The 19753-nt window shown below is 45.6% G+C and overlaps 1 protein-coding gene across 1 annotated transcript in view; it reads left to right on the top strand.

Moving 5' to 3' along the window:
• The first annotated feature begins 266 nt into the window (after positions 1 to 266).
• CTSC (cathepsin C) overlaps positions 267 to 19753 on the top strand; it is a 34851-nt gene continuing 15364 nt past the window's right edge. Inside the window, exons 1-3 of the mRNA XM_079973915.1 lie at positions 267 to 872; positions 9779 to 9924; positions 18101 to 18264. Coding sequence (XP_079830041.1) covers positions 695 to 872; positions 9779 to 9924; positions 18101 to 18264 — 488 coding nt within the window. The 5' untranslated portion in view covers positions 267 to 694. The remainder of the gene's footprint in view (positions 873 to 9778; positions 9925 to 18100; positions 18265 to 19753) is intronic.

The following is a 19753-nucleotide window of genomic DNA, read 5'->3' as shown; positions in this document are numbered from 1 at the left end:
ATTGGACTCCTTGGCAGGTTTTGAATAAACATACACAAATTTATTGATTGTTAACATAATAGATAGATAATATTAGGGTTTATATAATTTTACAATAGGCAGAGAATAACATTTATTGAGAAATCAGAGAGAGGAACTGAAGGAAGTCTGGGGGGGGGAGGGAGGCAGGGCTCTTTGGGGAGGTGGCGAGGAAAAAAGGGTGGAATAATGAAGATGATATGTTTTGATAATTTGATAAGTTGGAATTCTTAATATATATATTTTTAAGAGAACCACTGCTGTTGAGAACACGAGACTCTTAATCTCAGGCTCGTGGGTTCGAGTGCCCACCCACGCGGGGCCAAATGTTTCCTGCATTGCGTGAGGGTTGGACTAGATGACCGTGGTGACCCCTTCCCAATTTGACGTGGAGCCAAGCCTTCGGCACGGCCAACGCTGAACCAGGTGGAATAAAGGACTCCGCGCAAAGGAGGCCGCTTTCTGCGCTCGGCTGCTCTGAGCCGGAGAGGAGGAAGCGCCTGGCCCCCTTTCACACGTGATGCCCGGGGGGCGGACCTAGCAGGGCCCCGCCGTTCCGGGGACAGATTTAAGCCCAGCGGGGAAGGGGGTCGCCTCTTTTTTTTTCCCCCATTGCTCCCCTCGCTGATCCCCCGCGCGCTCTCCTCCTCCGTGCCAAGCACCTCGAGGCGCAACGATGTGGCGTTTGGCGCGGCGCCTGGCTTTCCTCCTCCTCTTCTTCCTCGTCCAGCTGCAGCCGAGCTGGGCCGACACGCCGGCCAACTGCACCTTCGAGGACCTAGTGGGCACCTGGGTTTTCCAGGTGGGCAGGGGGCACGGATCCCCGAGCCGGCACATAAACTGCTCCGAAGTGGGTAAGTGACAGCGCGCAGGGCAGGGCGCTCCCCCTCTCCAACTTCCTCCGCCTCCAGGAGCGATCCCCGTTTCTTGTTCCCGTTACTGCTCTCCATTCTGACCTCTTTTCCTTCCCCCAATAAAACAACGCCAACAAAGAGAAAGGCAAGTTTGGAAAACATCCGGCGAATCAGCCTAGCTGCGCGGTTTGGGAGATTTCGTTTCGTTGACTTCGGAAGTAAATCTCACTGTATTCTCGGAGGGTTTACTTCCTACCTAGGAGATCTGCTGGGTAGGATCATTTTCAGGAAACCCCCTCCTTCCTTGTTGGAGGTGAAGCTGAACTTTGCATTCGGTTTTCAAACTCCGCTCGGTACGGGTTATTTTATTTCGCGAGTTCAGAGCGGAGGAAGGGGTCTGGATTTCACAGCGACAGAAAGTAGAATGCTGTGCAAATAAAATGGAATAGAAAGCAAAAGTAAGCAAGCTTTAGAAGGGTCACAGATTGAACGCGTGTTCAAACTCCCCTTTTAAAAAAATCATTGGGGCTTTACAAGTTTCTAACTTCTTAGCTGCTTCCCCTCCCGCCTTAAGATCATACAGTGGTACCTCGGGTTACATACGCTTCAGGTTACATACGCTTCAGGTTACACACTCCACTAAGCCAGAAATAGTGCTTCAGGTTAAGAACTTGGCTTCAGCATGAGAACAGAAATTGTGCTCCGGCGGCACGGCAGCAGCAGGAGGCCCCATTAGCTAAAGTGGTGCTTCAGGTTAAGAACAGTTTCAGGTTAAGAATGGACCTCTGGAATGAATTAAGTACTTAGCCCGAGGTACCACTGTAATGTTTGCTGACCTTCTCAAGGCCAAAATGGATCTAAAACTGGACATTTCTCTCCCTCCTACAACCTTGGACAGCCAAATTCTCTGGGAAGCTCACTAGTGGGGCTGAAAACAGGTGCTTGTGGTTCCCCCCGTGTCTGTATTTAGAGGTATACTGCTGCTCTGTGTTGAGGCTCCATCTTGGCCTCAAGCTTAACAAGTTAGCATATGTCTTCAACTTCATTGGAGTATACTCAACTAGTACACTATGAGCTAGTTATCTCTGCAATATCACACGTGACTCAGCTCTTCACACATGAAAACCTCCAGTTCTGTTAATGAGTCACATCTTCTACCGCAGAAGCAAGGCTGTCTTTTTGCTTTTGTTCTTATCTAAACCTTCTTGAGCAACAGGTCGTTGGTAGACGCTCCCAGCCTTGTTTCTGCTCCAGACATGGAGGGAAGGGAGGAGAATCGTAGGAGGTGAACTAGCCGGAACGCCTGCAATGCAGGAAACTTTTGCTCAAAGCGACCCTGAGTCTCATGCAGTGCTCTTGGGAAAATTAAAAGATGTTTTCCTTACTGCTGCACAACCCCATCCTGCCTCGGGATATTAAAAACCAAGGGGATGACCTTCCAGGGCAAACTCTGTTCCTTCCAGCTACTACTTTGTTTTGCATGTTTCCCCCGCTTGAAATATAATAATAAGAGTGCACGGAAACGCCATTTACCTTCTCGTTGCAGCGGTATCTGTCGATCTACTTGCACTGGTATGCTTTCAAACTGCTAGGCTGGCAGGATATATATTTATACCCTGCCCATCTGGCTGAGTTTCCCCAGCCACTCTGAGCAGCTTCCAACAGGATATTAAAAAGACAGTAAAAGATCAAACATTAAGAACCTCCCTATACAGGGCTGCCTTCAGATGTCTTCTAAAAGTCATATAGTTGTTTATTTCCTTGACATCTGGTGGGAGGGTGTTCCACAGGGCGGGCGCCACCACCGAGAAGGCCCTCTGCCTGGTTCCCTGTAACCTCACTTCTCGCAGCGAGGGAACCAGCAGAAGGCCCTCGGAGCTAGACCTCAAGTGTCCGGGCAGAATGATGGGGGTGGAGACGCTCCTTCAGGTTTGCTTTTTGAGAACTACCCTAAAAGGTCCTGCAGCTGAATGCATAAAGAAGAGAGCCAACCTTCATGCATGCTGTGGTTGGAAAAAAATGGGTGGGTGGGGGTTTCCTTTTCAACACTCTGGGTGCATGAGTGCAGGTATCTGGCATGCTGGGAAAATGGACTCTTTGTCTTTGTTGAAGTTAAATCCCTCTCCCAGTCTGTCTTATGGTCTACTGTTGGGGTTGTGCTATGCAGCACTAGCATACTAACAACTCATTTCTTAGCAGGGTCTCTGTGTGTGCTGGGCAGAGAATGTTTCCTGCCCACCTGACAGCTCAGTTGGCAGAACAAGAGACTCTTAATCTTGGGGTCATGGATTTGAGCCCCACTTGGGCAAAAAAAAAAAAATCCTGCATTGCAGAGAGTTGGACTATATGACCCTTATGGTCCTTTTCCAACTCTACAATTCTGTGATTCTTTGTGAATCAGGGTCTACTTCCATCTGATAAGACCGTCCTACCCTTAAACCAAAAAGAGGGTGTCATTTTTTGTTGCCAGGTGTTGTAAACAAAAATTGCCCTTTTCCCTTATGGGGTATCCAGGAGCCCATATAGAGTCCTTACATAGGTTCCCTATTGGTAGGAGAGAATAACAGAGGCCAACCAGAGAATATTGAGAAGCAAAGCAGCTAGTAAGCTTGATCTTTATTGATCTGTTGCAACAGGGTGCTCCCCTCACCCGCAGGAGAGAGGAGGAACCCAGAAAAATGGTGCGCAAGGCCTTATAAAGACTTTTGAAATTGCTATCCTGTAGATCAAGACCGAGGGACGCAGGTGGCGCTGTGAGTTAAAGCCTCAGCGCCTAGGACTTGCCGATCGAAAGGTCGGCGGTTTGAATCCCTGCGGCGGGGTGCGCTCCCGCTGCTCGGTCCCAGCGCCTGCCAACCTAGCAGTTCGAAAGCACCTCCGGGTGCAAGTAGATAAATAGGGACCGCTTACCAGCGGGAAGGTAAACAGCGTTTCCGTGTGCGGCTCTGGCTCTGGCTCTGGCTCTGGCTCTGGCTCTGGCCAGAGCAGCGATGTCACGCTGGCCACGTGACCCGGAAGTGTCTCCGGACAGCGCTGGCCCCTGGCTTCTTAAGTGAGATGGGCGCACAACCCCAGAGTCTGTCAAGACTGGCCCGTACGGGCAGGGGTACCTTTACCTAGATCAAGACCACTCCCAGAAACATCATACATACGTACGTCACAGAAGGGGTGTAACCTAAGACCACCACTCCGATACATCACACCTACGTCACAAAAAGGTGGTCTTAAAACAGAAATTTGAATGTTGTTTTTCTCCTGTCATTGTTTATCTCCTGTCCGGCAGGTTACTTGATTGGATTGCCTGGGTAGCCTGGCCAGTCTTTTGTAATGATAAATACTTAGTTCCTGGGCCAGGTCACAGGCTCACACCCTATTCATATCTTAAATGTGCCCTTAAGACAGGATTTGTGAGGAAAGAGACAATGGGGAGGTTTCCCACTTTGACCTTGCAGAGAAAACATTGGCTCAGTTTAGGAATCAAAATGGTTCCAGGTTGGCCTTCCTGTGCTCATATATGTACGTGCTTGGTTACTACATTTATGAACATTTCCATATATCTAAGACCTCAAAATTCCTATCACACAGGATAAAAAATTCCCAGCAAAGTTTGTCTGTAGTGCAGCTGTTTAAAGACGCAGGAGCTCTGCTGATTTTTTTGGTGTTGTTTTTAGGCTGGCGACTGGAGTCAGCTTGTATATAGCTTGATTGTATGCATTACATCAGAATAAGAAATTGGAGGGGGAGGACTATATGCAATGTTTATTCTCAGCTTTTTTCCCCCTATTGCACAAGCTAGCAGTCGCCCGCCCCGCCCCCGGTTTTTGCAGCTGAAAGAATTTGAAAGAGGAAGATAAGAATCAACAGAGAAAGTGACAGGAAGGAAGAAAAAAAAAATCAGAGAAAGGTGGAAAGGCCAGGACATTGGGGGAAATGAAAGCGACGGGGAGGGTACAAAAAATAGAGGTATCTGGGAAAGAAGGGGGTGCATGAGCTTAGCCTGGGGGGGCGGGGTAGCCGCTTTTCTAAATCAGTAGAAATCAGTAGAAATCTGTGGATCTGCCCCACTAACGAAAGCCTCCCCCCTCCCAACAAAAATCCTGGATACGCCCATGGGAGGGGGAGTAAATGGATTCCCCACCATTTCATTACAGTAGTATCTCGGGTTACATGCGCTTCAGGTTACATACGCTTCAGGTTACAGACTCCGCTAACCCAGAAATAGTACCTCAGGTTAAGAACTTTGCTCCAGGATTAGAACAGAAATCACACACCAGCAGGAGGCCCCATTAGCTAAAGTGGTGCTTCAGGTTAAGAACAGTTTCAGGTTAAGAACGGACCTCCGGAACGAATTAAGTACAGTGGTACCTCGGGTTAAGTACTTAATTGGTTCCGGAGGTCCGTACTTAACCTGAAACTGTTCTTAACCTGAAGCACCACTTTAGCTAATGGGGCCTCCTGCTGCCACCGGAGCCCGATTTCTGTTCTTATCCTGACGCAAAGTTCTTAACCTGAAGCACTATTTCTAGGTTAGCAGAGTGTGTAACCTGAAGCATATGTAACCTGAAGCGTATGTAACCCGAGGTACCACTGTATTCAGGGGAAGGAAATATCTCCCTTTCTTAACCTGTAGTTGGGTAGTGAGGCTCCCTCACAAACAATAAGACTGACGCTGAGCCCCAACCCCGTCTCGAAGCAAAAGGCATCTTAGCAAGTTCAGCATCGCTGTGATTCTTGCCTTGCAAGGGGTTGGGCTAAATGACCCCCTGGTGTCCCTTCCGACTCTACCATCCTACGATCCTATGGCAACGTGAGAGGAAGCGCCATGGCACAGTGGTGTGACCTTCTGTTTATTTTGTACCAGCATGTAATGACTGAACATGGCCTGTTTAAGTAGAGTTCAGTCTGAGTAAATAAACGGCTCTGAGTAGTCAAGGAATTAGTCCCATAATATTGTTGCAGGAATTTATGTATAGGTTGTGGGGGTTGCCCCTCCAGCAGATATCATGCACATGCAGCCCACTACCAAAACCAGCACAATCACTTTTGTGACCTTTGTGATTTGTCCCCACAAAACACTTCATCACAGTTTCTTCCTATCTATTCAAAGGGCCTTTGCTGCACAATACCAAATATAACAATTCACTGATAAATGTACTGGCTCACTGGGAAAACTTCAGAAATTCATATAGACATGTAAACTCACCTACTCAGCAGCCCCTCTTCCTGAGTGATAACCCCTGGCATCCTGATACCTGAGTGCCAGACAGGTAGCCATTCCAGAAATAACAAACCCAGATGAAGACAAAAGGGTGTGATTAACTTGGCTGGGAAACAGGGAAATGTAAATATCTTTTTTGTTACACTTGATGAGTGTTTGGTGGAGGGCAAGGAGAACCATGGGGCAGGGTCCAGGATGCTCAGATTACTGCCACCAGACCTCCCCTTTCATGATGTAACTGTGATGTATGAGTGATGTAGTTTGGGGGGGTGTAACATGGGGATTAGTAGCTAATAAAAGTTTGGGGGTTCTTTTGTTCGAGGCTTCCATCTTGTTCCACCTTGTGGCAGGTGGGAGTCCTGTTGCGATATAGGAGTCCTGTTCAATAAAGACCAAGCCTACTGGCTACTGTTTTGCTCTTGTATTCCTGGCTGGTGTCATTGTTTTTTGTCCAAGGGAGCCCTCAGATTTCTCTGTTAACAATGGGTAGGCAACCTAAGGCCTGGGGGCAGGATCCGGCCCAGTCGCCTTCTAAATTTGGCCCGCGGAGAGTCCAGGAATCAGCGTGTTTTTACATGAGCAGAGTGTGTCCTTTTATTTAAAATGCATCTCTGGGTTATTTGTGGGGCATAGGAATTCGTTCATTCTTTTTTCCCCAAAATATAATCAGGCCCACCACATGGTCTGAGGGACGGTGGACCGACCCACAGCTGAAAAAGGTTGCTGACCCCTGTGCTATCTGTACAGTGGTACCTTGGGTTAAGTACTTAATTCGTTCCGGAGGTCCGTTCTTAACCTGAAACTGTTCTTAACCTGAAGCACCACTTTAGCTAATGGGGCCTCCTGCTGCCGCCATGCGATTTCTGTTCTCATCCTGAAGCAAAGTTCTTAATCCAAGGTACTATTTCTGGGCTAGCGGAGTCTGTAACCTGAAGCGTATGTAACCTGAAGTGTATGTAACCCGAGGTACCACTGTATAAGGTTATGAAGATTTGAAAGGAACCAGCATTTGTCTTTGTTTTGTGCTCTTTTTATCTTCTCTTGTCTATTTCTTTTTTTTAGAAGCTACTTCGCACCTTGTTGAATCCCATTTGCCCAGCTGCACAGAAACTTATTGCACACTCATTTATTTATTTATTTTGTGATGCCACACAAAATATGTCCAGCTGCACCTCAGATTAACCCTGTGTGTAATGTGGTTTAGCAAACGAAATTGGATATGTCTATCTCTAACTAAAACTTACAAGCCCCTGTTTGCAGAGGGTGGGTTTTGTTTGAACTGGATTGCTTGGGTCTACAGGCAGCTCCAATTTGGGTCAAATTTGGTTTTATTGGAAGCGCTTGTCTTAATAACACCAGTACTTATTGGAGAACATGGTTCACCCCTCTCAGGATGTTGGCCACTTTGTCTGAAGTGCAGAGGAGGACGTAGATAGAAAATGGTCAAAAGGGGAATGGTGATTTGCTGAAGGGAACTGTGTTTTTTATTTATTTTTTACATCAGCAGTTCTCTACATTAGTCATGGTCACAAGGTCAGAAAGTTTATGCCTGAAAGAGTGAACAATGCAGTTTGCCTTCCTTCTGACCCTCATATGATTGCAGACAGCAGTTTTTAAAATTTAGGTTTTATGTCTTACAACTTAAAGCAGCAGAAATGGAAATATTTATTGGGCCTGAATTCTACATTTTTAATTATATGTACGGTAAAAGAAAAATACTTACCACAGTTTCATTAAAAATAATACTTATTGGACCAGAATTCTACATTTTTAATTACCGTATTTTTTGCTCTATAAGACGCTCCAGACCACAAGATGCACCTAGTTTTTGGAGGAGAAAAACAAGAGGGGAAAAAATCTGAATCTCAGAAGCCAGAACAGCAAGAGGGATCGCTGCGCAGTGAAAGCAGAAATCCCTCTTGCTGTTCTGGCTTCTGGGATAGCTGCACAGCTTGCATTCACTCCATAAGATGTGTGAACATTTCCCCTTACTTTTTAGGAGGGAAAAAGTGAGTCTTATAGAGCAAAAAATACAGTATATGTTAAAAAGAAAATACTGACATACCACAGTCTCACTTAAAAAAAAATCAAGGTGATGCACAACAATTTATATATGAGCAAAGACACGTCAAAAATTAAAATCACAAATCCCCAGCTAACAATTAATTAATTGCCTCGCCACATTAAAAAGTTTTTGGCAAATTGTTAAAAGTTGTTATAGAAGACGCCTGCTGCATCTATATTGGAAGGGCATGAAACTGGATGATGCAATAATCATGTCCAAAGTCCTGAATCGCTTAAAAATAAAGTATGGTTTGCTTCACACAGCAGTTTGAATACATTTATTTTCTTAAATTTATACATGACTTTTCTTCCATCATGGAACTGAAGGTTGTTTGATCAGTTCTGCTGCGGCAGGCCCACTCCTTCAGGAACCCTTTTTGGCGCAGTATAAATGCCACCAATCAGTCAATCAAACCCATCCAGGTACTGGACAGACCCAGAGCTGCTTATCTTGTATGCTCTTGCATGGATGCTTTAGCTGAGATTCCTGCTTTGCAGATGGGGTTGGTCTAGATGACCCTTGGGTCCTAACACTAAGATTCTATGATCTTCAGCAAAATAGATATGTTACGTGCCTTCAGGCCATGCCTTGATTGTATGCATCTAAGCCCATTCATAAAGGTGAGTGTGTCAGACCAGAACAAAGGACAAGGATTCAAATCCCTTCCCTGGCTTTGAATCTCACGGGGTCCAGACACAGTTTTTCAGCCTAATAATCCTCACAGGGTGGGGTGTATGGATAAAATGAGGGTGGAGAAAGATCTCTCTGTGTTGTCCTGAATGATTTGGAGAAAGATCAGCCAAGCAACGTGATACAGTGGTACCTTGGGTTACAGACACTTCAGATTATAGACGCTTCAGGTTACAGACTCTGCTAACCCAGAAATAGTACCTCAGGTTAAGAACTTTGCTTCAGGATGAGAACAGAAATGATGCTCTGGCGGCAGTGGGAGGCCCCATTAGGTAAAGTGGACCTCCAGAACATGGGTGGCGCTGTGGGTTAAACCACAGAGCCTAGGACTTGTCGATCAGAAGGTCAGCAGTGAGCTCCCGTCGTTCGGTCTCAGCTCCTGCCAACCTAGCGGTTCGAAAGCACATCAAACTACAAGTAGATAAATAGGTCTGGCAGGAAGGTAAACAGCATTTCCGTGCGCTGCTCTGGTTCGCCAAAAGTGGCTTAGTCATGCTGGCCACATGACCTGGAAGCTGTACAGTAAAGCGAGATGAGTGCCGCAACCCCAGAGTCGTCCGCAACTGGACCTAACGGTCAGGGGTCCCTTTACCTTTACCAGAACAAATTAAGTTCTTAACCCAAGGTTAAGAGATTTTCTATTTTAAACTTCAAAGAGGTTTACAAAGCATTGATGGAAATAAAGACTGTTACCACCTCCGCTTGATTCCTATGCTGGGCACAGAAAAAGGACATGGCTGTTCATCCCTTCTGGCGCCCCTGCTCAATAGCCTTGCCTGCAGTGCCTGGTCCCTTGTACCTACCAGGCCAGTGTATAATTGCAGGGCTGTGTTACTGTTGCATTTGTGCATTGGCCAGCTTGCTTCTTCAGCCTGGTTCCCCCCCCCCCCCTCCACAAAAATGGTGAAAATTCTCTTTGCTGCTTCTCTCCAGGGGCTGTGGAGAAAAAAGTTGTCGTTAACCTTCAGAAACTCGATGTTGCTCAGGACGATCAAGGGAACTTTGGCTTCTTCACGATAATTTACAACCAAGGCTTCGAGGTTGTGCTGAACAACTACAAGTGGTTTGCATTTTTTAAGGTAATGTAGCTTCCAAATCAATCAATCAATCAATCTCTGCACCATTTTCCTCCAGAATATGTTGGGATTAAAGGGCTCTTCCAAACTTTGAAATTCTTGTTGGCAAAATAATTTGGAAGGAGTATAATTTCTGTGCACTCTGGTTTCCATCACTGTGTTATTTATTTTCTTAAATTTATACATGACTTTTCTTCCATCATGGAACTGAATGTCGTTTGATCAGTTCTGCTGCGGCAGGATCACTCCTTCAGGAACCTTTTTTGGCGCGATATTAATGCCACCAATATAAATGCACGGAAACCCCGTTTACCTTCCCGCCACAGCGGTACCTATTTATCTACTTGCACTGGTGTGCTTTCAAACTGCTAGGTAGGCAGGAGCTGGGACAGAGCAATGGGAGCTCATCCCGACGTGGGGATTCGAACTACTGACCTTCCGTTCAGCAAGCCCAAGAGGCTTGGTGGTTTAGACCATGGTGCCTCCCGTGTCTCTGTACAGCCTATTTGAAGAGTGAGCAGAGGAGCAGTTCTGGATTGGACAAAGCTCTCCCGTTGAAAATATGCTTAGATTCTGAAACTTGTTATATTTTTCACTAAGCTTTGTTGGTCTGTCTTTGGAAGCCAAGAAAGCTGGCAATTGGCTGCAGACCTTCAACTCTGTCAAAATGCCTGTTTGCTCCTTGCCGTTTCCAGGAGAACTTCTGAGTGAGGAATCTCCTAGTGCAAAGGTCTTGTTTACAGGCCTGCCTGTGCCTGCTGCAGAAGCTTTTGGATGGGTCTGGAATTCTAGGGGTGGTTAGGACTTGCTTGGTGAGACCCTTCTAGGAACATGCAAGACAATGGGGTTTGTTCTCCTAAACGGTAGATCTTGTTGATGCCTGTTAGTTGACCGCACTACATCAGGTGGGATCTTGCATGCTCTTTTGAACAATAGCAAAAAAACCTACCCTGTGCACAAGAAACTGCTGTGTTCAGGAGCTCTTGCAACAGCCCTCCCCAACCTGAGGCTTTCCAGATGTTGTAGGAGACCAACGCCCATCAGCCCCAGCAAACCAGGCCCAGTGGCCAAGGATTATGGGATTATGGCCTTCCAGATGTTGCTGCATTTCAGATGGTTGTATTAGAACATGCATGCAAATTTCCTTTCATCATACCATTTGTTCATTCAACGAAGTATTGTCTACTTTGAGTGACAGCAAGGTTTCAAGCAGAGTCTTTCTAGCTGGAAATGCCTGGAATTGAACCTGGTATTTACTGGGCAATGCACTCATTCTTTCCCTCTACCACAGCCTTTCCAAGATCCCTGGCAATAGTGAGCAGAGAGGAACGAGCAGTGGCGAGTTCCCTTTGCGTGTATTCTACAAACCACTTGTGGTGGGAAACTTAAAGCTGGGGCTTTGTGGAAGCACTTGAAGTTGAAAATGGTAATCACCTGGAGTCTGTGTATGCAATAATAATACTATTATTTCATTTACAAATAAATCACTTCCCATAAGGGCATCACCGAAGTGATCTGCAATGTATCTAAGACAGATACGGATTTTTTTTTTAAAAAAAAAGTTAAAACAATTGCCTATAGAAGAACAATTGTTATAAATAGTCCCTCATTGCAGGGGGTTGAACTAGATCACCCTCATGGTCCCTTCCATGTCTACAAAATCTGATTCTGTGATATAAGAACAGGGTTAAAAAAAAAAAACCTATGTAAAATCAATTCAAATCCCAGATGGATGTGATAAAATTTTTTAGAAGGCTTGCTGAAAGAACAGGCAACAAAGAAGGACTTCCAAAGATTAGGTGCCACCATACTAAAGGCCGGATTCTGACCTTGTGTAGAACAGAACTTCTGATAGGATGGCAGCTGCAGAATGCCCTCGTCTGAGTGACATAGTAAAAAGAAATATGCAAAAATGTTTTAAGAAAAAAGGGTGAAAAGACCAGAGTAAAATTATGTCGAAACTAAATAAATGATATAAGGAGGAAAACCGAAGACATAATAGGTTGAAATGTATAACATTGAATAAGATTGGAAAGAGGGTAAGGAATTGCTGAATTTGATTGTGTAAAGGGGAACACAGAAAAGGGAGATGTGAGGAAGTCAGGAAAGAGGGTTATAAAGACAGTAAGCCAAAAACTAGATTTTTGTCTTTTCTCTGTTTTTTGTTTTCTCTTACTATTTTTTTCTTTTTTCGCTTATGTTTTTTATTGTGCTTTATTGTTCTTGTTGGATTGTGCTGTTTTTGATTGTCTTTTTCTTTTGTTTTGTCTGATTGGGATTTGTTTTATTATGCAAAATCTTAATAAATATTTTATTAAAAAAAAGGATGCCCTCGTCTGCATAGACAGTGATCGGTTGGGTACATAGGGGGTGAGATTAATGTATGGCGTTCGGTGACTGTGTACACACTCATATGACTATATAGATGTCTAGTTTTTTGAAGCATGGTAGATAAGAAAATTGAGGTTGGTTGTTTCTGAGTTGGTGTGGAACGTAAGCAGATTTCTGTTAAAAGCAAAGCTGAATTGCTGAGCAGATGGCATTGAAAGAGCTCCATCCCTATCTTGCTTTGGGTGCCAACCACTGTTTGTAGAGACCTAATGAGAAGAGCGTTCTGTTGGAAGAGGTGACTCTGTAGACTTCACACACTTCACTGCCAGTTGGACAAGTCTTTGTGATATCTGCAGTGCCTCCATGGGGTGTGGGGCTAAGTCCCGTTTCATGCATTAAACCATAACAGTGCCGAGCATTTAATACACTATCATACCACTTCAAACCATAATGGATTGCCCAAAAGAATTATGGGATCTGTAGAGTGCTGAGTTTTTAGGAGATGCCTCATTCCCCTCACAGAGCTACAAGTCTCAAAGCTACCTTGGGAAAGAGGGGATGGTTTTTAAGACACTCTGAGAATCGTAGCTCTGGGAGGAGTCTCCCAACATCTGCTTTGTAGAGCATCTATTTATGCAGAAGATCTCAGTTTTGATCGCAAGCATCTCCGGGGAAGATTTGTCTGAAACCATGGAGAACCTCTGCAAGTCATTGTGAACTACGTGGTTCAAAGGTCTCACTCTATAAGGCATATCAAGGGTCTGGAAACCAAGCCTTGTGAGGAGTGGTTGAAGGAGCTGGGTATGTTTAACATGGAAAAGAGGAGACTGAGAGGAGATACAATAGCCATCTTCAAATCTCTCAAGGGCTGTCACATGGAAGAGGGAACAAGCTTGTTTCCTCTTACTTCAGATGGTAGGACCCAAACCTTCAAGTTACCAGAAAGGAGATGAGATTCCGAATAAATATCAGGAAGGACTTTCTGACAGTAAGAGCTGTTGAATTCCCTTGAAAGGTGGTGGGCTCTCCTTCCTTGGAGGTGTAGCACCCTGCTTGTGGTTAACGCTTAGCTGGAATGAAATATTCAACGCAGCAATAGAGAAATTAAAATAGTAATTTATTTGTCAGACAAATAAATATGAGGCACAGTGGTATATGGTTACCAAGCTCTGGCCTGGCCTCTTGCCATTCTGGCCAACACTTATATTTCCTTAATCCAGCCCCCTTGCTCCTCCTGTGGCTGCCTCTGTCCAATCAGCCTGGTTGAAATTCCTATTGGCTATTTGCTAGAACCAATCACAAAAGATACACCCATTTCCTTTTGCCCTATTATGGGAATCAAAAAGCTATATATTCTTCTATCTATAAATGACAAATAAGTAGTAATATATCTTACATGTGTCTCAACAAGGAATCTTAATTACCAGCTCACCTCTTGCCCTCCTTGCCCTATTGCCTTCCAAAACAGATGGTTAATCTTGAATTTTTATCTTAAGCATATGTCAAGGATTTTGAGTTCACATCAACATTGAGAGATCTCCTTCATTTGAAGGTTTCTAAACAAAAGACCTGACAACCATATATCAGGAGTGCTCGATGGCGTCTCCTGTCTGGCAAGGGGGGCTGGTGGCTGATGGCCCCTGTGATCTCTTCCAACTATATGAAATAAGAATCTAGCATTTCTTAAATCCTTTGCATAATTATATTTAAGCTAATATATTTAATACATAAATAACCTTTTAAAAGGAAAAGAAATCTTAAAAGGATCTTAGTTTAAGAAAGAAACAGCTTTAGAAAAGACTTCCCAAAAATGTTCTGTTTCTGCCAGCCAGACCAGTTGCTTTTTCACTGCTCTTGACCTTTTTAACCTTAGGAAGAAGATATGGCTCATTTTACTATTTATCCACCCTTAATTTGTAGGGTCAGTGTAACCTTGGCTCTCAGCCTGTAATTCCCTTTTTACGACTTTGAGAATTGTTTTCTGCTATAAATCAGGGGGCCCCCTTGTCTAGGAGAAAAACATTGCCAAGGTTCTTAGGCAGCTGGTCTTCTGCCTGGCATGAAACATTTGAAGATCTTTAAGCTCATTTTTAAAATACAAGCCCTGATTAAACATATAAGCTTTAATAAAAATTCAGGCTTATGATTAGATGCCTCAGAGGTTTTAAATAATAATAATAATAATAATAATAATAATAATAATAATATAATAATAATAATAATAATAATAATAATAATAATTTATTTATTTATACACCACCCTCCCCAGCCAGGACTGGGCTCAGGGAGGCTAACACCAGGTATAAAAACAATTGATTAAAATACAACTTTAAAACAAGATTAAAATACAACATTAAGATGCAGCCTCATTTCAGAAGAAACCCAAATCAAAAACTTTTTGGGGATGAAAACGTCAAATCTTCACCAAGGCCAACTCTCCAGACTGGTCCTATGTGGGCCAGAAAAAAGCCAGGGAAGTCCCCAAATAGGAGTTCCATCACAGAAGGAGAAAGGAAAAAGGAAAGAGGGGGAGGGGAACAAGGCGATTCCAAGCCAAAGGCCAGGCGGAACAACTCTCTCTTACAGGCCCTGCGGAAAGAAATCAGATCCCGCAGGGCCCTGGTTTCATGAGACGGAGCGTTCCACCAGGCCGGAGCCAGTGTTGAAAAGGCCCTGCTCTGGTTGAGGCTAATCTGACTTCCTTAGGGCCCGGGACCTCTAGGGTATAGCTATTTATGGACCTTAAGGTCCTCCACAGGGCATACTGGGAGAGGCGGTCCCATAGGTACGAGGGTCCTAGGCCATGAGGTTTGGATGGCCACCTGTCCTGGATACTTTGGCTGAGATTCCTGCATTGTAGGGGGTTGGACTAGATGACCCTTGAGGTCCCTTCCAACTCTGCCATTCTGTGCTAAGGGCCAGATCAACGTGGCTGGGGAGCACAAATTCTCCTACACCCCTTCTAAACACACACAAAACACCAGGTGCCCTTCCTGGCTTTTTCTTTTTTAAGAAGCAGCCACTGCATGAAGTTTTCACGCTTCAGGTTATCAGGGGGGAAAAGGCCGCTTAAAACCGCCAAGGCTCATCGTTTCACAACGCCTGGGACCAGCAGGCAAGGAAAAGAGCCGGCGGCAAAAGAAGAAAGAAGCTGTTGTGTTTTGTGTTATTGCTTTGGAGGTACACGAAGTTTCCGGGATGCCGTTCCAAATTCATCAAGATCGACGGCAGGCAGCTCAGCGGAGCTTCGGGGCAAAGGAACTTGGAACGTTTTTGCACCGCAGAGCCTACAGTCCCTGCCAGCATCTTGCCAAGGAGGCAAATTTCACCCTTTCTGCAAAGCATAAAAGCAACAGAGGTCTAAAGCGCGTCCCTCGTGTCGAGGAAACAAAGCTGCGAGCAAAACTAAAAATGTAGGAAGCATTTGGTGGCGGGGGGGGGGGGGGAGGGCTATCTAAATCTGGTCAAATGCATCTTCCCTGAGCAGAAAAGCTTGGCTTGCTTCTCAGCCAGGTTGATCCAGCCCTTATCACAAAATTGTAGGGTTGGGAGGGACCCAGAGGCACCCTGAAATGTAGGCATCACAGCTCTATAATCACCTAGTCCAGAGGGTCACTGGCCTTTTGGGGCCAGTGGACACATTCGTAAGCCAGAAACTGTTATGGGCAACACCCCTCTATTTTATTTCTTAGAACAGAATAGAATCAATACTGTTGCTTCTCCTAATCTGGACACAAGACCTCTGTTGATGCACCCTAGAATAGCCTTAGCTTTTGTTTTTTGCTGCTGTATCCCATTGTTGACTCATGTTCAGCTTGTGGTCCCTAGATATTTTTCGCATGTACTACTTCTTTCAAACTTAATTTCCATAGGAAGTTGGACTACAGGGAGGAGATGTTTCTTTAAAGACTTTTCACCCCACCTTTCCTCCAAGGAGCTTCAATGCAAGGGTACATGATTATCCAACCTCTCCATTTTATGTGGCTTAGGGCCCTCGTATTTATGGGACCGCCTCTCCTGGTATGCCCTGCAGAGGACCTTAAGGTCCATGAATAATCATAGTTTAGAGGCCCCGGGCCCTAAGGAAGTCAGATTATCCTCCTCCAGGGCCAGGGCCTTCTCAGTGATGGCTCCGACCTGATGGAATGCTCTGTCCCATGAGACCAGGGCCCTGCAGGATTTAACTTCCTTCTGCAGGGCCTGTAAGACAGAGCTATTCCGCCTGGCCTTCAATTTGAACATAGCCTGATCTGTTATTCCCCTTCCTTCCCTCCCTCTCCCCTTTTTATGAAGATTACCCGCTCTGGGATCCCACAGCTAATTCTCCCCTGGTCTCCTCGCTGGCCCAAATAGGACTAATTTAGCCAGCTAGCCCTGGTGATCATCTAATGTTTATTGAATGGATTTCCCCCCTAACTTGATTTTTGAATTCTGAATTTATTGTTATTCACATTTTATACTGTATTTCATGCTGTTTTTTTGTTGCATCAATTAAGTGTTTCAAATTTGTTGTTAGCCGCCCTGAGCCCAGTTTTCTGAACCGGGAAGGGCGGGGTATAAATAAAAAAATATTATTATTATTATTATTATTATTATTATCCTCAGAACAACCCTGTGCGGTCGGTTAGCCTGAGAGGCAGTGACTGGCCAAAGGAGCTCCGCAGAAGGCAAGGCATTTCCAGGCTGCGTGGGTGCTTTTCCACGGTTCGGTAGCTCATCAAAAGGCCAAAGGCAGTGTTAGAAATTAGTCAGGTGTGTCTTGTAATTGGCCCAGATCAAATTGTGACCATATGGATGCCCGGTTGGTGACCGGGGAAAGCAAAATGCCACTTAAAGGATCTGAAATATTTTCCTTGAAGTTTGAATTTGTTTTACTCAATGTTTTATTTGTTGTATACCACTTCGAGAGTTTTTCTTTAAAGTATAAAGTGGTGTAGAAATGGAATTACGGGAATTGCCATCATCATCCCCATTGCAGGAAAGAAAAATGAGGTCCCTGGCCATTACATTGCGGCAACCGCAATCTAGGTTTATGGTGCCATTTGGCGAGGAGCCTATATATCTGTGTTTCGAACACTGGCCAAAGGTTCTCCGGTCATAAGAACGGGGCCTGAGATAAATTCAGCCAATAATGTATTCTACTGCTTAACTTTTGTAGCACGGGATAAATGGGTGTGTCTTAATCCAGAGTCACACCGTTGCCCCATTTGGCTCATAGGGACGCGGGTGGTGCTGTGGGTTAAGCCATAGAGCCTAGGGCTTGCCGATCAGAAGGTCGGCGGTTCAAATCCCCATGATGGGGTGAGCTCCCGTTGCTCAGTCCCTGCTCCTGCCAACCTAGCAGTTCAGAAGCACGTCAAAGTGCAAGTAGATAAATGGGTACCACTCTGGCGGGAAGGTAAACGGTGTTTCCGTGTGCTGCTCTGGTTCGCCAGAAGCAGCTTAGTCATGCTGGCCACATGACCCGGAAGCTGTAGGCCGGCTCCCTCGGCCAATAAAGCGAGATGAGCGCCGCAAACCCAGAGTCGTCCGCGACGGGATCTAATGGTCAGGGGTCCCTTTACCTTTTACTGTTTATGCCAGAGACAGCCAATATGAGGCCTTCTGGAGGATGTTGCTGGGCTGTAAATCCCACCGACGCAAGTCAGCGTATCCCATGGGAGTTGTAGTTCATCAACATCTGAACAGCACCATGTTAGCTATTCCTGGTCAACACATCTCTCCAGGGTCTCAGATGGGGATCTTTGCCAGCCATGCCTGGAAATCGAACCTAGGATCTTTTGCCTGTTGTCAGCTACATGTGTTCTGTGCAGAATCTGACCAGCATCCCTTTCACTTCCCTTCCCAGTATAAAAAGGACGGCTTAAACGTAACCAGTTACTGCCACGAGACCTTACCTGGGTGGGTCCATGATGTGTTGGGCCGGAACTGGGCATGCTTCACCGCACAAAAGATCTCCCCTTCAGCCTCCGGTGTTCGTGTAAATCAGCTGCCTTTGAAATCCGCTGGAAGGTGAGTGGAAACAAATACCATTTTGTTTGGTTAATCGTATGCTCTGATACAAAGACAGGAGTGCCTGGCGTGCTCTGGTCCATGAGGTCACGAAGAGTCAGACACGACTAAACAATAACAACAACAACATGCTCTGATACAGGCTCCATCATAAAGCCAGACAGAGAGAAGTGAAGCAAGGCCCCCGAACTGTTTCTATCCCAGCTGATCATTCTAACAACTATTGACTTTGCAAAATGGTGCCTGAGCCTTTTGGTGGTTACCTCCTCCCTCCCCATACATTTTCCTTTTGTGTTATGTCAAGACAAGGACTGTCTTTCTACTGGTCTTGAAAACAAATAAGTACTGAAGGCCAGTTGATTCAGAAGACTGCAGGCTCATCCTGCTGGCTCTCCTTCAGAGACTGGTAAAGGTAAAGGTAAAGGTACCCCTGCCCGTACGGGCCAGTCTTGACAGACTCTGGGGTTGTGCGCCCATCTCACTTAAGAGGCTGGGGGCCAGCGCTGTCCGGAGACACTTCCGGGTCACGTGACCAGTGTGACGAAGCTGCTCTGGCGAGCCAGCACCAGTGCAGCACACGGAAACGCCGTTTACCTTCCCGCTATAAAGCGGTACCTATTTATCTACTTGCACTTAGGGGTGCTTTTGAACTGCTAGGTGGGCAGGAGCTGGGACCGAAGGATGGGAGCTCACCCCGCCGCGGGGATTCGAACCACCGACCATACGATTGGCAAGTCCTAGGCACTGAGATTTTACCCACAGCGCCACCCGCGTCCCATTTCAGAGACTGGTAGTGTTTCTTTTTGCACTGACATGGGAGAGATAGGACCAATGTTTTGGCTCAGTGTGATGCAGCTTCATAGGTCCATAATGAGAGAGATGGTATGTTACATCCAACAACCGTAGAATCTGTGTATGCAAGTAACTGAGCTGTACATGTGATATGTTCTGTGAGTGTACAGTCAGTGTACACAACACTTAAGCTGTACAAATCAGCCTGTGAACAATGGCTTAGGCAACTATAGTCAGTGCAACTATAGTCATCAGAATCCATAGATCTTTTGAGGCATCCTCTGGTTCATGTGTGGTGCCTGTTTTGACCCTCTGATAATAGGGAGCTAGAATTCTGGTATTCATGCTTAAAACCCAGTCAGTATTCAGACTTAAAGGGGCAGGTGGGGCTCATCGGCTTGGGAAGGTAGCCTTGCAGGGACATCTTCGGGAGAAGAAAAGGCTACGGCCAGGCTTGCTCAACCTCGGCCCTCCAGATGTTTTGAGACTACAATTCCCATCATCCCTGACCGCTGGTCCTGCTAGCTAGGGATCATGGGACTTGTAGGCCAAAAACATCTGGAGGGCCGAGGTTGAGAAAGCCTAGAGTATAAACCCTACAGAAATCCAGAGTGGAGTCCCTAAGACAGCTGGATGGCGCCATGTATGCCTCCTTCTGGCAACTTCTGCAGCCAAGCTGGTGCCAAATGTCTTGCTC

The sequence above is a fragment of the Podarcis cretensis genome (genome assembly GCF_951804945.1).
Source record: "Podarcis cretensis genome assembly, chromosome: 4".
NCBI classification, from domain to species: Eukaryota; Metazoa; Chordata; class Lepidosauria; order Squamata; family Lacertidae; genus Podarcis; species Podarcis cretensis.
Note: the sequence above shows the minus strand (reverse complement) of the source record. Positions and strands in the feature narration are given on the sequence as shown.